Source organism: Neopsephotus bourkii, unplaced genomic scaffold, assembly GCF_033783945.1.
Source record: "Neopsephotus bourkii isolate Nb327-2 ecotype Australia unplaced genomic scaffold, CSIRO-AGI_Nbou_v1 NB_281, whole genome shotgun sequence".
Classification (NCBI taxonomy): domain Eukaryota; kingdom Metazoa; phylum Chordata; class Aves; order Psittaciformes; family Psittacidae; genus Neopsephotus; species Neopsephotus bourkii.
The window spans coordinates 1,545,464-1,562,644 of NW_026900790.1; the positions used below are offsets into that span (position 1 = coordinate 1,545,464).

The 17,181-nt window shown below is 53.1% G+C and overlaps 1 protein-coding gene across 1 annotated transcript; it reads right to left on the reverse strand.

Annotated features, from left to right (window-relative positions):
• Window positions 1–4,749: 4,749 nt before the first annotated feature.
• On the reverse strand, window positions 4,750–13,891 carry ASB13 (ankyrin repeat and SOCS box containing 13). Its single transcript, XM_061346833.1, has 6 exons — window positions 13,799–13,891; window positions 11,404–11,591; window positions 10,516–10,666; window positions 8,315–8,449; window positions 6,451–6,642; window positions 4,750–4,889 (listed from the first exon to the last, which is right to left on the reverse strand). Exons 1-6 carry the CDS (start codon window positions 13,839–13,841, stop codon window positions 4,762–4,764), a joined length of 837 nt encoding a protein of 278 aa, XP_061202817.1. The 5' UTR covers window positions 13,842–13,891; the 3' UTR covers window positions 4,750–4,761.
• Between the last annotated feature and the right edge of the window lie 3,290 nt (window positions 13,892–17,181).

The following is a 17,181-nucleotide window of genomic DNA, read 5'->3' on the forward strand; positions in this document are numbered from 1 at the left end:
ATAAAGGAGCATCGTGGCTATGGGGGGATCCGCGTTGCTTTCGCCTCCAATCCACAAAACCCCGGCCGGGCTTGTTTTGGGAGCAGAATTCCAAAGGTTTTCCAGGGTTGGTCTCTGTGCAAACGGGGCTGGAGCAGCCGGAGCTGGATCCGCATCTCCCAGGCCGCAGGGATGATGCGCGGCTGTTACCGGGGGCAGCAGCACCGCCAAGCGGTGCCATGGGGGAGAAGAGGAGCCCCCAACCCCAACAGCACTAAAACCTCTGGGGTTTACACCTTGATTCACTCCCACAGCACAAATCGGTGCCAAATCCCCCCCCAAACCCCACGGGAACCTTTCCATCACCAAACCCGGCTCCTCTGGTCCATGAGGGCTCAGCGAACGGGTTGGTGCAGAGCATCTCTTAGGGAAGGGATTGGCTGAACCCAGTGCCTTGGCACCCAAACGCATCAGGGTATCAGTTATAGGGCACAGTGAGCTGGATCTATAGGTTTGGGTGGAAAAGGGAGTTGGTTTGGGGTTCTTCTGCGGGATACGTGAGGTTTTGTCCTCTGTGACATGCAGGGAGGAGAGCACAGCACAGGCAAACGTAAAGGTGCCACATAGAAGCAAAGGTTGCCAGAGATCCTAAGGAATCAATGGGGATTTTTAGCTCCTTTATGCTTCACTTCCTTGCAATGGATTCAGGTTCTGGTAGTTTGGGTTCAAAAAGGGGAAGTTCAGGTCTAATGGAAGGTGTCCCTGCCCATGGCAGGGGTTGGAGCTGGATGAGCTTTAAGCAGGCTGGGATTCTCCTTGCACCATCACATCACAGATACAGGTTGGGACAGGCCATTGTGGCTGCCCTGAGAGATCCCTGCTCTGGTTGTGTTGGCACTGAGTGTGTTCTGTCTCTTACGTGTGTAAGGTAGGTCTCAGGCTGGCTTTACCTTCTGGAAGCCTGACACACCTGGGTGATGAACTGGCCACGCAGGGTTGACTTCTCTCTTTGTGATGTGCTAGGAAACATGGAGATCCCAAGCTCCCAGTTCACATTATGGAGAACTGGGTGTCTTTATGGCTTTGGTGGCAGCAGAAGGAACCATGGGTCCGTAAGTTGAGGAATGGTTGGGAGTGAGATTCCCTCTGAGCCACAGGCATTAAGTGAAACTCCCCCATTGGGTTACACCCTCTGCTTTAGTTCTGTGTCAGGTTCTGGCTATTATTTCACTTCCTGAACATTAAATCACAGCAGGAATCCAACCCAAAGCAACTCAACCCCACCACCCATCCCCTTCCCATGCTCCCCATTTCAAGCCATTTCCCTGCTCCTGTGGGTTTCTTTACTACAGGTCCAGCAGCACAAGGAGTGCTCTGAAATAACCCCATTGCTTTGGGAAGCCCATGTGGGGACAGGGCTTTGCTTTCATCCGTGAGCATCACCTCCAGGACACGCAGCCTTGCTCCTGGTTGCTGCTGGCCAGGCTGCTTGAAGGTCGGTGATGAGTGAGCAGCTTGGGCTCTGCTCCAGCTTTGTGAAGCTTGGCCAGCAACAACAAGGTGTGCCTGGAGCTGATGCCTTGGGAGGAAGCCTCGTGGTGCTCAAGGATTAACTCCTTGTGATGCCAGCAGCCTGGATGAGGTGGAAAGGAGCCACCCTTCCCCTCCATGCATAGGAAGGAAGGGTTTGTGCCCTTGGTTGCAGCTCAAAGATGAAGGGGTCGCTGTGGTTATGTTTTAGCATCTTCAAGAGGCTTTGTACAAGAGGGCAAAGCCCAAGGGCTGCCCCAACCTTAGCAAAGCAGCAGACAAAGACCTCAGTGTCCTCTGGAAGGTGAGTAATGAGTGGTTGCATCATGTTTAGAGCAAGTGTGAGCATGAAAGATCTGTTCGACCTCTTGATTTAAAGCACAAGAACCACGCTGCAGACATTGGGCATCCACATCAGTATTCACATCCCCTGTTCATCGTTTCCTTCAGGGGAACAACCAACCTTGCAGCTAAATCTTTAGTGCCATGGGTTAGTGGTGGCCTTGGCAGTGCTGGGGAGCTTAAAGGCACTGGATGAGCTTAAAGGCCTTTTCCAGCCCAATTGATTCCATGATTCTATGCAGGCAGTTGCCATAGAATTGTGGGTGTCCCGCATAGGAGCCTGTGTAAACCAAGATGAGGAGTCTCTGATGGCTTGAGTCCAGCTCAGAGAGTGATGAACATTCTGTTCCTTGGGTTGAAATCAGCGGTTTATGGCCAAAGTTGTTACAGAATCAGAATCCCAGCCTGGTTTGGGTGGGAAGGGACCTTAAAGCTCATCCAGCTCCAACCCCTGCCATGGGCAGGGACCCCTTCCACTGGAGCAGCTTGCTCCAAGCCCCTGTGTCCAACCTGGCCTTGAACACTGCCAGGGATGGGGCAGCCACAGCTTCTCTGGGCACCCTCACCGAGATGTCCTCACTTCTGCCTAAGAGCTCCTTGTTCATCCCTGCAGGCCTCCTGGTGTTTCTGCCTGACTCCCTCCTTGTCAGGATGCTCCTGAGCTTGGAAGAGGAGATCCTTGGGTGTTATCCAGCTTTCTTGGGCCCCTCTTCCCTCCAGGACAACAAGTGGATGTCTGAAGCAAGCAGCTCCTGAATGACTCTGGTTATTGCCACCAAGTCAAAGATGCTCAGCTCCCTCCATCAGTCCCTCCTGGCTGCAGGCACTGATGAGCAGGGCCTCTTTAAAAGAGATTGAAGTTAAAAGAATCAAACTTTAGCACCTATTAGGAGACTGACAAGAGAGGAAAGATGTCATAAATAGGAACTTGTCATTTTATTCTTGGTTGGTTGAGGAATCTTCTTCTTTTACATTGGAACTTGGACTCGATCATTTCATCTCACCAGCCTTGTGTTAAAAAGCAAACTAGCAGGGATCTGGATTTGAACCAAAAGGGATGGTTTTCACCCCACATTGCAACAAGATGCACTTTCCTAATACACATTTATCCAACAGGACATGTGTGTTGGGCAGGGGGAGCTTTCCTGGGAAGATGCAACACAAAACCTTTATCCCATCAATCACAGGGATGAATCCCACAACCAACACCTCTTGGGCTTCTCTGAGCTTCTTGGCAACTTCACATTGAAACACAGTAATCACAGTTATCCACAGACAATTCCCTAAAGAGCAGGATCTTGAGCTTTATTCTCTAGGACACAGCACAGCAGAACGCAAAGCAACACCACAGGAGGGCTGTGGGGACTGAACCTAACCAAACACCAACACACACACAGTGATTTGCTGGTCACCATTAAAGTGCATTCAGCTCCACCTCAGCTCTTTGACCCTGTGCTGAGGCTGTTTGCCCCTCTCCCAAGGCTGAGCCCCATGCTGGTGGCTGGGGGAGCACGAGATGTTGCAGGCAGGAGGCAAACTGCTCTCATTAGTTCACAGCATGAAGGATGTTGGGAGCCCTGAGTTAGCTCCATGCCACGTTAGACAGGGGATTTCATAGCATTTGCTGTCATTCAGAGCAGGGATTTGTTCTCATCACAGTGTTAAGATTCGTTATGGGGGCATCAGGGAGCTCCATCCCCTTAGTAAGACGTACCCTGTGGGTTTCTGCCTTCAGACAACACGTAATGTCTGCAAGGCAGGTGATGATTTGGGCTCTGCTCATACAAATGTCACCCTGAGGGTTTAAATCACCAAAGGACAGAGCTGCTGCTGTGCCTGCTGAAGCCAAAGGGCTCAAGCACAACACACAGCAGCACATGGCGCAGGGCTGGCTCCTGCTGCCAACCCTTGGAGAGGCTCCAGCACTGAGACAGGTATTCAGAGAGAGGGGAAATGGGAGTGAGAATCTCAAAACCCAAAGGTAGAGCCCTCCCATTGCCTTGTACTTGTGGGTATACACCACTGCTGCACAGCAGCTCTGCCCCTTATTGCCCACAAACCCAACAGAGCAGCCACAGTGGCTCAGAGCAAGGGGAGCAATATAGGTTGGGACCAGCCATCTGGAGGGCAGCGTGTTTGGACGTGCAGAGAGACCTGCTTTCTGCCCTGCCTTCCCCTAGAGGAGCACTGCAGCAAGAGCTGGCTCCCCTTCAGAGGGCAAAGTCAACCCTGCTCTGGCAGGAGTTTGTCCTTGCTGTTGGTGCAGAGCCAAAGCCTTCCTTATGCTCCTGGGAAGTCAGTAACCAGCTGCAGTGCCTCTAATTAGTCCTGAGCTTGCTGGGGACTTCATTTGCCTCCAGCTATAGGATACAGGTCTCTCAAACCTTGTCCCTCGGCTGTCATTTGAGTTATTAACACAGAGGGATCCACTGCAGAAACACAGATGTCCGTATCTAAGGGCATCACCTTCAAATCCCTTTGCAGTCAGCAGGGACAGGCATTCCAGAGGCATATTCTATCATCCCAGCACGGGCATCTAAAACAGGACAGATGAATCATGCTCCAGAAGTATCTGTTTCTCCTCACTGACTGCAAAGGGAGCCTGGTGAGATCACACACAGACGCCTTAAGGCTAAAGACAGGTAAAATTAGGCAAGATTAATCCTGTTCCAAGAGTGGGTGCTAAAGCCTTAAAGACAGTGACAGTCTAACAGGTCACCCCAGGAGACATTACAGCTTGTAGTGTGCTACACGTTGCCTGAGCCTGGTTTTGCCCATGGAGGAGAGGAAGTGATGCCTCATAAATACTATTTACACCAGTTTGCTTACATTACAATGAGTTGGGGCAGGGGGGGGAGGTAGAAGAGAAAGAGACAGATACTTCATGCTGTGGGAGCACCTGCACCGCTGTCAGTTGTAGGACAGGTACTGGATTAACCGTGGAGGGATATTGAGCTTGGCGATCTTCTCCAGCGCCCGCTGCCCGGCTGCTTTCCTCACTGTAACCCTGCAGAGCTGGGACAGGCTCAGGGGTGTTTCTGAAGGGAGAAAAGAGGATGAGGAGTTAGAGGTGCAGCTCAGGAGGTGGCTGCTCTTCCCATGGAGCTCCCAGGGGTTGATGCGTGGAACTGATCCTGCTGGGATCACAGGGTTGGCACTGCCTGCAAGTGCTAAAGGAAGGCACTGCGGAGTCATGGTTGTGATCTCTCCAGGCTCATCCCAATGTAAATCCCACTAGGAATAGTGAATGTAGGTGCACTGCACTTCTCCCAGCTCCCTCCCTCACCTACATCCCCAGAGACCAATGGTGACCACTGGATCATCTGCTCTGATCCACTGGGACCTTCATATTTCCCTTAGTGATGCTGTATTAAGCCTCAGCAACATAGTATATAGGAACAAATCCTACTTAAAACACTTCCCTACAGCTGTTTCTCCATCTAAGGACCACATTAATCCTTTTTGCTCAGCACTCTGCTGACAGCAAAAAAAGGTTTTCCTTTTCCAACCCCCAGACTGCATCCAGGAGTCGATGCTCATTCATGGATGCAGAGGTACAATCAGGCACAGTGCTCTAGTCAAGTCATCGGTCATAGAATCCCAGACTGGTTTGGGGTGGAAGGGACCTTAAAGCTCCTCCATTTCGAACCCCCTGCCACAGGCAGGGACCCCTTCCACTAGAGCAGCTTGCTCCAAGCCCCTGTGTCCAACCTGGCCTTGAACACTGCCAGGGATGGGGCAGCCACAGCTTCTCTGGGCACCCTGTGCCAGCGCCTCAGCACCCTCACAGGGAAGAGCTTCTGCCTTATCTCCAACCTGAACTTCCCCTGTTTCAGTTTGAACCCATCACCCCTTGTCCTATCACTCCAGTCCCTGATGAAGAGCCCCTCTCCAGCATCCCTGTAGCCCCCTTCAGACACTGGAAGCTGCTCTGAGGTCTCCATGCAGCCTTCTCTTCTTCAGGCTCAACAGCCCCAGTGTTCTCAGCCTGTCTCCATATGGGAGGTGCTCCAAGCCCCTGTGTCCAACCTAGCCTTGAACACTGCCAGGGATGGGCACACACTCCTGGGCACCTCCAGGCCTCACACCCTTGGGGTGGGGGTGGGGTGTGGTGTTGGGTGGGTGGTGTGTTGGTTTTGTGGTGTTTGTGTTTGGTTTTTGGGTTTTTGTGTTGTGTTTGTGTGGGGGGGTTGGTGGGTTTGGTTTTTGTTGGGTGTGTTTTGGTTTTTTGGGTGTGGTTTGGGTGAGAATCATAGAATCATAGAATAGTTAGGGTTGGAAAGGCCTAAGATCATCAAGCTCCACCCCCCTGCCATGGGCAGGACACCTGCTCTAAACCATATTACCCAAGGCCTCATCCAACCTGCCTTGAACACTGCCAGGGATGGAGCATTCACAACCTCCCTGGACAACCCATTCCAGTGCCTCACCACCCTAACAGGAAAGAATTTCCTCCTTATATCCAATCTAAACTTCCCCTGTTTCAGTTTTAACCCATTACCCCTTGTCCTATCACTACAGTCCCTAATGAAGAGTCCAATCATGTAAAGGAGCTGGCAGTCGCTGAATTCCAGGGGCAGGGAATCATCTCTTACTTACTTTCATAGTATTCAAAGCACTTTGCTGTGGGACTGCTGCTCCAAGTGTAATCCGACGGCTTCTTCCCTCGGTTGTCCCTTGCATAGATGTTTCCTCCAAACTCAATCAGCATCTCCACCAGGTCTACGTTCTTCACCTTGGCTGCGTGGTGCAGGGCTGTCTCGTGAAGTTTAGCAGCATTCACATTAGCCCCTGAGGATGGAAAGGCAAATAAAGCTGCTCAAGAAAGCCTCGCTTGACCCAGACTTAAGGAGTGGTTCGACTGGAGGAAAGAAAAGCTGCTAAAACACACACAAGCAGCTAGAACAAGAGCCAAACATAACAGCAAACAGGAAACCAACCACTGAACACGTTCTCAGTGCTGGCAACACAGCAGTTTTCTTCTGTGGCTTCGTGTTTTCCTTGCACAGGAAGGATTTGAGTCCATGTTAGTGGGTAAATAAGCTGCTGAGTGTGATGTTCAGAACTGCTTCCTGAATCTGTGCTGTCCAAAGCCATTCCCAGTCACCTCAATGGAGTATTCCCACTCAGGATAAACACCTTTTTCATCTATTTTAACAGAAACACCTCAGCCCTATGGGATGCTGCATCTCACCACCAGACCCTGCTGCACAAATCAGCTTTAGTTACACACATATTTGCTAAGGAAGTTTGGCTTTTATAAGTTTACAGCAAAACATCCTTCTCATTCCCCCACAGCTGCTTGTATTTTATCAGCTGAGTTGTTCAGCAGAGGGGAGATGAACCTCACTGAATCCAAACAACTGACTTTGAGACATGTGTGGCCACAATGAACTCCCATTACAACAACCAAGGAGAAGCAGGTGTGTCTGGGGAATCAACTAATGCATGCCCAAGACAGGGAACTGGAGTGGCTGGAAACAAACTACCTTAGATGTGTGATTTTAGACAACCACTGTAATGAACCAAATCCCCATTCCTGAGCCCAATCTCCTCCTGGTAAACACAAAGACAGGAAGTCCAACTCCAAATCCCCCCCCCAAGTAAGCAGCAAGAAAGCAGGGATGTGAAACCTGGAGCACAGACCTTGAACATCCTAACAAACTCATTTGGGCATTACACTAAGCAGATCCCCCTGAGGTATGAAGTGACTTCATCTCTGGTTTTCTGTGCAACATCAAACCCTAACATCTCTCTCAAACACCTATGCAGAGCCACGTGACTGTGCTACCAAACACGAAAACATGCCCACATGTTGATACCACTTTTGGGGAGATGCTGAATCTTTGCTGAAGAATTCTGAACTTTATTAAAACAGGAGAACAGGAATCATAGAATCATAGAACCATAGAACAGTTAGGGTTGGAAAGGACCTTAAGATCATCAAGTTCCAACCCCCCTGCCATGCAGGGACACCTCGCTCTAAACCATCTCACCCAAGGCCTCGTCCAACCTAGCCTTGAACACTGCCAGGGATGGAGCATTCACAACCTCCCTGGGCAACCCATTCCAGTGCCTCACCACCCTAACAGGAAAGAATTTCCTCCTTATATCCAATCTAAACTTACCCTGTTTCAGTTTTAACCCATTACCCCTTGTCCTATCACTACAGTCCCTAATGAAGAGTCCCTCCCCAGCATCCCTATAGGCCCCCTTCAGATACTGGTATATCCATGGGAACATCACAAACTGGATATTGACAGGCATACACTGAAAAGAAACACGTTAAGCATTAAGCTTTGCTTAGGGAAAGGCAAAACCTTTCACCTTTCTCATTTAGATGATGCTGTGAATGAATAAGCTCTTTGACAAGAACGCCGCTGAGGAGCACTGAAGGAGATGCTGCTCACACCATCACCACCATCTCCTGTCCACCCAGAAGCAAACCCTGTGGCTGCCATACCTGCCTTGAGCAGCAGCTTGGCACAGTCCAGATGCTCCCTAGCACAAGCCACATGGAGAGGAGTCCCGAAATGGCAGTCATGAGCCTCCAAGTTGGCACCGACGTCGATGAGGAGCTGCACACACTCGGAACTACCTTTAGAAAGGGAAAATCCAAGTGAGAAGAAAAGATCCAACTGAAATGGCAGCATGTGGCATGACGAGATCTGCCCGACCCACAGACAGCCTGTTTAACATTTGGGGTGACACCTGCAAAATAGCAATGCTTGTGAGCCAATACAATACACCATAGGACCAAGACTGAGATCAGGACACGAGAAATAGAGTCACATCTGCGTGGTACTGAGCTAGGGCTAACAGGTCTTGTAGGGAGTCACAGTCATGGAATGGTTTGGGTTGGAAGGGACCTTAAAGCTCACCCAGTTCCAACCCCTGCAACGGGCAGGGACACCTTCCACTGGAGCAGCTTGCTCCAAGCCCCTGTGTCCAACCTGGCCTTGAGCACTGCCAGGGATGGGGCAGCCACAGCTTCTCTGGGCACCCTGTGCCAGCGCCTCAGCACCCTCACAGGGAAGAGCTTCTGCCTAAGAGCCAGGTCAAACAAACCTGAATCCAAGGGTTCGCACCACATCCCCTGTTGTTCATGGAGCTGGTTGTATTGATCCTGCCCTGGGTGGATCAGGTCCCTTTCAAGACCACTCCAGCTTGACTTTTTCTGATGCTAATGATACAACTTAACAGAAAGCAGACAGTCACCACCATCATAGAATCATAGAACAGTGAGGGTTGGAAAGGACCTTAAGATCATCCAGTTCCAGCCCCCCTACCATGGGCAGGGACACCTTACACTAAACCATCTCACCCAAGGCCTCGTCCAACCTGGCCTTGAACACTGCCAGGGATGGAGCATTCACAACCTCCCTGGGCAACCCATTCCAGTGCCTCACCACCCTAGCAGGAAAGAATTTCCTCCTTATATCCAATCTAAACTTCCCCTGTTTCAGTTTTAACCCATTACCCCTTGTCCTATCACTACAGTCCCTAATGAAGAGTCCATCCCCAGCATCCCTATAGGCCCGTTCAGATGCTGGAAGGCTGCTATGAGGTCTCCACACAGCTTCTCTTCTCCAGGCTGAACAGCCCCAACTTTCTCAGCCTATCTTCATATGGGAGGTGCTCCAGTCCCCTGATCATCCTCATGACCCTCCTCTGGACTTGTTCCAACAGATCCATGTCCTTTTTATGTTGAGGACACCAGAACTGCACACAATATTCCAAGTGAGGTCTCACAAGAGCCTTACAAAAAGGATTAACAAGGAAAAGCTAAGCAAGAGCTCACAGCTACTTATTTAAGTAACTACCCATTGGCCAAAATGCTGTCTCAGCCTTCATAGTCAAAGGGAAACACTGTCCAGGCCAGCATATAAGCAAAGCAGTGAAGGGGAGGAGAGAGGAGGTGTTGTATCTTACAAAGAGGAAACTAAGGCACAAAATGATGAAGAGATTTGGTCACAATCATCTAATGGGGACGTTGCTGCTCTCACATCCATGTTTTCCTACTGTTGCATGTGTGCAAGTGGAAGTTCAGGGGAGGAGCTACACTTAAATAGCCCTCTACTGCTCCTCTTGCCTCTGCTGCTGTTACAGCCACCCCTGACGCTTCCTCCTGCTCCGTAACCCATGTTCAAACATCCAGAAGCTTAAGTAGAGGACAGGGGAGCAGAGAATGGCTGCACACAGAGGCTGGAACATCATTTTGGCCTCTGCAGTTTTCTCTTGTGCTGGCACCTTCTTCCCACCTGAGAGGCTCCTCCACTAACTCCAAACCAGGAGGGCTCTAGGACAGAACTACCGAATTAACGTGGTCTCATGTCTTAATCAGAGCAATTTACTCCATCCCTACTTGGATCAGAGGGGATGCGGGGTGCAATCTCCTCTCTGCTCACAAGAGGTTGTTTGCTGATGGTTTTCCAACAGAGCACCAAGAAGCTGGTGTTTATCAGCCTAAGATCTTATCCTCTTTGCATAGGGAATTCAACCAGAGATGTGGGAGAGGTGCCCACATAAGGCTGATGCATCTGCAAGCTGTAATGGTCTGATGAGCAACAACAGCTTAAGGTCAATTTAAGATACTTGGCAACTGCTTATCTCCCCACTCCAAGCTGCAAATAACCATGCAAAGATAAGACCATGAGGGCTTACCATTCATGCAGGCTTCGTGGAGAGGAGAGGCTGTGTACAGGGGAGGGTTCACCTTGGCACCATGGGACAGCAGCACTTTGACACACTCTATGCTACCCGAGGCACAGGCGTCGCAGAGGGGAGTACTGCCATCTATGTTCCTGGCATCCACCTTGAAGGCAGACAAAAGATGTTAGGAACCTGCAAGGTGCTCTGTGGTTTTACTTCTTCTAACCCTAGAAATACTCTGGGCTAGGGAAAGACTTGGTTGTCACTGCCAGCAACCTGCTTTGCACACTTCCCATCACTCTCAGGAAGGGCAACATCAACAAGTGTGATGACAACACCAAGCTGAGTGGTGGGGTCAACATGATGGAGGGAAGGGATGGGATCCAGAGGGAGCTAGGCTGGAGGGGTGGGAACGTATGAACCTCATGGAGTTCAATAAGGCCAAGTGCAAGGTTCTATGTGCACGCCCAGAGCGTGAGCAGCAGCTCAGGGAGGGGATCCTGCCCCTCTGCAGCCCTGATCCAGCTCTGGGGCAGCAGCACAAGAGGGACGTGGAGCTGTTGAAGCGAGTGCAGAGGAGGCCATGGAGATGCTGTGAGGGCTGGAGCAGCTCTGCTCTGGAGCCAGGCTGAGAGAGCTGGGCTGGGGCAGCCTGGAGAAGAGAAGGCTCCTGAAGGGGAGCCCTTAGAGCGGCTGCAGGAAAGCTGGAGAGGGGCTTGGGACAAGGGCCTGTAGGGACAGGCCAAGGGGAATGGCTTGAACCTGCCAGAGGGGAGACTGAGATGAGCTCTTAGGCAGAAGCTCTTCCCTGTGAGGGTGCTGAGGCGCTGGCACAGGGTGCCCAGAGAAGCTGTGGCTGTCCCAACAGATGAAGTACCCACTGTATCACCAGACACACACCTGGGCCCCTGCAGCCAGCAGGAGCTTGACACACTGCGTTTGCCCCCGCAGGCTCGCCTCATGCAGAGGGGTGATAGAGTCATAGGTGACGGCATTGACACAGGCTCCCCTCTCTATCAGCTGCTGCAGCTGCAGAATCTCTCCCCTCCTGGCTGCTTCATGAACTGGGGTCCGGTCAGCCCAGAAGCCTACAGAGGAGAGAAGAAATAAGGGAGTAAATAAAATGATACACATGGAGCAAATGGGCTCAGCCTCAGCTTCTCTGGGCATCCTGTGCCAGCGTCTCAGCACCCTCATAGGGAAGAGCTTCCTCCTAATGTCCAATCCAAATTTGCTTGTTAGAGCCTCATTCCCTTAGCAGGATGGTTTTCCTTCCCTGGATGTTGTTGCTTAGATCAGCAGAAGCAAGAAGTCAAAATGAGGATGGAGCTCTCATCACTCAGCCACGGAGCAGCATCACTTTGTCACCAACAGGACTGAGAAGAAGAACAAGCTCCAGGAACACTTCATTAAGGCTTATTATATAACCCCAAAAACGCCAACCTGCAAGCTGCAGGCTCCACTGATTTCTTCTCTCCTCCTGCACAGTTCCTTACATGGAGGCTCACATGAGAGACATCATCACTGTGCTGAGGCGCTGGCACAGGGTGCCCAGAGAAGCTGTGGCTGCCCCATCCCTGGCAGTGCTCAAGGCCAGGTTGGACACAGGGGCTTGGAGCAAGCTGCTCTAGTGGAAGGGGTCCCTGCCTATGGCAGGGGTTGGGACTGGATGAGCTGCAAGGTCCCTTCCCACACTATTCCATGATTCTATGATCAGTCCCCATGGACAGGGCTCCCCCATCCACACCCCTCCAGCTGCACCTGGATTTATGGAGCTTCCATACGGTCCCTTCCAGCACCCCACCATCAGGACACAGACACAGAAGGAACACACACTTCCTAAGGAACAATGGGAATTCCCCATGGCCAGAAGCAGGAGGGATCCCATGAGCACCCTCACCTTCCTCTTGTCCCCTTCCTTAAGAGAGGACACTCACTCTCCAAACCCACCCTGCACACCCCAGAATCATCCTGCCCATCGCTAAAGCATCCTACAGACCCCAAACCCACCCTGCCCAGCCCCAGTATCACCCAGCCCACCCCAGAACTGCTCTGACCACCCCAAAACCACCCTGACCATCATAAAACCACCCTGGGCACCCCAGGCCCATCCTGCCTGCCCCAGAACCATCCTGTCCTCCCCAGAACCATCCTGCCCAGCCCCAGGATCATCCTGCCTATCCCAGAACCACTCCGAGCACCCCCAAAACACCCTGACCATCGTAAAACCACCCTGTGCACCCCAGAACCATTCTGTGCACTCCAGGACCATGCTGCCCACCCCAAAACCACCCTGTGCACCCCAGAGTCACCCTGTCCACCCCAAAGCCATCATACTCACCCCAGAACCATCTTGCTTACTCCCAAAACACCCTGACTACCATAAACCCATCCTGTGCACCCCAGAACCATCCTGTGCACCCCAAACCCATCCTGTGCACCCCAGCACCATCCTGTGCACCCCAGAACCGTCCTGTGCATTCCAGAACCGTCCTGTGCACCCCAGAACCATCCTGTGCACCCCAGAACCATCCTGTGCACCCCAAACCCATCCTGTGCACCCCAGCACCATCCTGTGCACCCCAGAACCGTCCTGTGCACCCCAGAACCGTCCTGTGCACCCCAGAACCATCCTGTGCATCCCAGAACCGTCCTGTGCACCCCAGAACCGTCCTGTGCACCCCAGAACCGTCCTGTGCACCCCAGAACCATCCTGTGCACCCCAGAACCGTCCTGTGCACCCCAGAACCGTCCTGTGCACCCCAGAACCGTCCTGTGCAACCCAGAACCATCATGCCTGCCCCAGCCCCCGCCACTGCCCCCATCCCAGTCCCTCCACACGCAGACCCAGTCCCAGTCCCAGTCGCAGACCCAGTCCCAGTCGCAGACCCAGTCCCAGTCCCAGTCGCAGACCCAGACCCAGACCCAGTCCCAGTCCCGGACCCAGCCCCAGCCCCAGATCCAGTCCCAGTCGCAGACCCAGTCCCAGTCCCAGTCGCAGACCCGGACCCAGTCCCAGTCCCGGACCCGGACCCAGCCCCAGCCCCATTCCCAGCCCCAGCCCCAGCCCCAGTCCCAGCCCCAGCCCCAGCCCCAGCCCCAGCCCCAGTCCCAGCCCCAGCCCCAGCCCCAGCCCCAGCCCCAGCCCCAGCCCCAGTCCCAGTCCCAGTCCCAGCCCCAGCCCCAGCCCCAGCCCCAGCCCCAGCCCCAGCCCCAGCCCCAGCCCCATTCCCATTCCCATTCCCAGCCCCATTCCCATTCCCAGCCCCATTCCCATTCCCATCCCCTCACTCACTGATCTCGCCCCGCAGGGACTCGCTGCTCTCGGGGCTCTCCATGCTCCGGGCCCGCCGCGGGCCCCGGCTCCGACCTCCTCCGCTCCGCCCCCGGCCGCAGGGCTCCCGGCCCCGCCGCAGTGCCTGCTGGGAGTTGTAGTCCCGGGGGGTGCGGGTGAACGGGGCACTGGGGGTACTGGTGTGTGGAGGGAACGGGTACCGGCGGTACTGGTGTGTGTGGGCAGGGGGTACTGGGAGAACTGGTGCAGAGCTCTGGGGGTGCTGGTGTGTGTGCGGAATGGGCACTGGTGTCTGTAGGCAGGGGGTACCGGGTGCACTGGTGCAGGGAACTGGGGATGCTGGTGTGTGTGGTGAATGGGTACTGGGGGCACTGGTGAAAGGGCACTGGGGGTGCTGGTGTGTGTGCGGAATGGGCACTGGTGTCTGTAGGCAGGGGGTGCCAGGTGCACTGGTGCAGGGAACTGGGGATGCTGGTGTGTGTGGTGAATGGGTACTGGGGGCACTGGTGAAAGGGCACTGGGGGTGCTGGTGTGTGGAGGGAACGGGTACCGGCAGTACTGGTGTGTGTGGGCAGGGGGTACTGGGAGCACTGGTGCAGAGCCCTGGGGGTGCTGGTGTGTGTGGGGAATGGGCACTGGTGTCTGTAGGCAGGGGTACCGGGTGCACTGGTGCAGGGAACTGGGGGTGCTGGTGTGTGTGGGCAGTGGGTACTGGGTGCACTGGTGCGGGGCACTGGGGGTACTGGTGTGTGTGGGTAGGGGGTACTGGGAGCACTGGTGCAGGGCCCTGGAGGTGCTGGTGTGTGTGGGCAGTGGGTACTGGGTGCACTGGTGCGGGGCACTGGGGGTGCTGGTGTCTGTGGGCAGTGGGTACTGGGGGCACTGGTGCAAGGTCACTGGGGGTACTGGTGTGTGTGGGCAGTGGGTACTGAGAGCACTGGTGCAGGGCACTGGGAGTGCTGGTGTATGTGGGCAGTGGGTACTGGGGGCACTGATGCAAGGGCACTGGGGGTACTGGTGTGTGTGGGCAGTGGGTACTGGGGCACTGGTGTCTGTAGGTAGGGGGTACTGGGAGCACTGGTGCAAGGGCACTGGGGGCACTGGGTGTGTGGAGGGAGTGGGTTCTGGGAACACTGGTGTAGGAGCACTGGGATAACGGCAGCACTGCTGGAGGGGTACTGGTGGTGCTGGGGATACGGGGGTACTGGTGTATGTGGGGATGGGTGATGGAAGCACTGTACTGGAGTACTGGGGGAACTAATGTATGTAGGGAGGGGGTACTGGGGACACTGGTGGGGGTATACTGATGGTGCTGGGGGTACTGATTTATGTGGGGAAGGGGTAGTGGGACACCGGGGGGGGTACTGGTGTGTGTGGGCAGGTGGTACTGGGAGCACTGGTTCAGGGGCACTGATGTCACTGGGGACACTGGTGTGTGTGGGGAGCGGGAAGAGCCAAGTAAAACACAGACATCATCTTCGACCTTCCCCTCCTCCATCTCTGTGTTACTGGTCTTTGCATTAGAGATGCAGGAGAAGGAACCCATTGCATCCAGGAATACAAAGCATTTACTACCCCAATTCCCCATGGATTCTCTAGGAAGCTGTTATTTATGGCTGTTTCTAATGGGCCTTGGTGCCTGCATGCTTGTTTTGCCTTAGCAGAGCAAAGCACCTCACCCAAAGCAAAACCAGACCTGTGGGGCAAAGGAGTTAAATGGAGGTACTGGTTGGACAAACACAACTTGACTCTGCTCTTCCTGACCTCTGAGAGAGCAAGGAGACAGAAGATACAGGTTAAAACCAGAGACAAAGCAATCCCCTTCACCCCAATCTCTGCAAGGAGAGATGCTCCAGGTTAAAAAGCCAATAAAATTGCATTATTTAAGCAAAACTGAAGTTAAATCCTATTTCTTCTCGCTCTTCTTCAGTGATTGCACTTCTCATCGAAATCCCCCCTGTGCTTGTTCCCTCCTTTGAAGGGAAAATCAGTGCTTTCCAGCAGTGGACATTTTCCTTCTGAAAAGAATAAGCTCGAAGAAAACCAATTTTCCATTGCAGGTGGATGAGATTAAATCATTCCAGTGGGAAACTTCTGGTCAGCACAGAGCTGCTGCCACTTCCAGGTAGTAAGAAAATCAGGTGTGTCTTGCACTCACTTGGTAAGAAATGAATTGCTGCATGCTGTCAACTGAGCCCACGATGGGACCCCTCCAAATATGAGATGTTATTATAATATGAGATATTATTGCTTGTGAGACCCCATTTGCAGCACTGGGTGCAGTTCTGGAGTCCTCAGCATCAGAAGGACATGGAGCTGTTGGAGCAAGTCCAGAGGAGGCCATGAGGATGATGGGGGCTGGAGCATCTCCCATATGGAGACAGGCTGAGAACATTGGGGCTGTTGAGCCTGGAGAAGAGAAGCTGCGTGGAGACCTCAGAGCAGCTTCCAGTGTCTGAAGGGGGCTACAAGGATGCTGGAGAGGGGCTCTTCATCAGGGACTGGAGTGATAGGACAAGGGGTGATGGGTTCAAACTGAAACAGGGGAAGTTCAGGTTGGAGATAAGGCAGAAGCTCTTCCCTGTGAGGGTGCTGAGGCACTGGCACAGGGTACCCAGAGAAGCTGTGGCTGCCCCATCCCTGGCAGTGTTCAAGGCCAGGTTGGACACAGGGGCTTGGAGCAAGCTGCTCTAGTGGAAGGGGTCCCTGCCCATGGCAGGGGCTGGAACTGCAGGAGCTTTAAGGTCCCTTCCAACCCAAACCATTCCATGATTCTATGATTATATTTTATGTCCATATCACAGTATCACAGTATGTTAGAGATTGGAAGGGACCTCAAAAGATCATCTAGTCCAATCCCCCTGCCGGAGCAGGAACACCTAGATAAGGTTACACAGGAACGTGTCCAGGTGGGTTTTGAATGTCTCCAGAGAAGGAGACTCCACAACCTCCCTGGGCAGCCTGTTCCAGTGTTCCGTCACCCTCACTGAGAAGTTTCTTCTCAAGTTTAAGTGGAACCTCTTGTGTTCCAGTTTGTACCCATTGCCCCTTGTCCTATCATTGTTTGCCACTGAGAAGAGCCTGGCTCCATCCTTGTGACACTCCCCCTTTATATATTTATATACACTAATAAGGTCACCCCTCAATCTCCTCTTCTCCAAACTATAGAGACCCAGCTCCCTCAGTCTTTCCTCATAAGGGAGATGCTCCACTCCCTTCATCATCTTAGTTGCCCTGCGCTGGACTCTCTCCAGCAGGTCCCTGTCCTTGAACTGAGGGGCCCAGAACTGGACACAATATTCCAGCTGATATGCTGTAGCCATTCATAGCAGTCTCAAAGGTTGGATGAGGTAGATGTGTAATTGGTTTTACATTTTCAGGGT

Bases quoted from the DNA above. Each gene is read 5' to 3' on its own strand.
- ASB13 (XM_061346833.1), bottom strand. From the start codon at position 13,841: ATGGAGAGCCCCGAGAGCAGCGAGTCCCTGCGGGGCGAGATCA. The intron at 10,667-11,403 runs GTGTGTGTCTGG...TCTGCCTTCAAG, and splicing joins TGCTGGCTGCAGGGGCCCAG to GTGGATGCCAGGAACATAGA. The intron at 8,450-10,515 runs GTAAGCCCTCAT...CCCTTTCTAAAG, and splicing joins CCACGAAGCCTGCATGAATG to GTAGTTCCGAGTGTGTGCAG.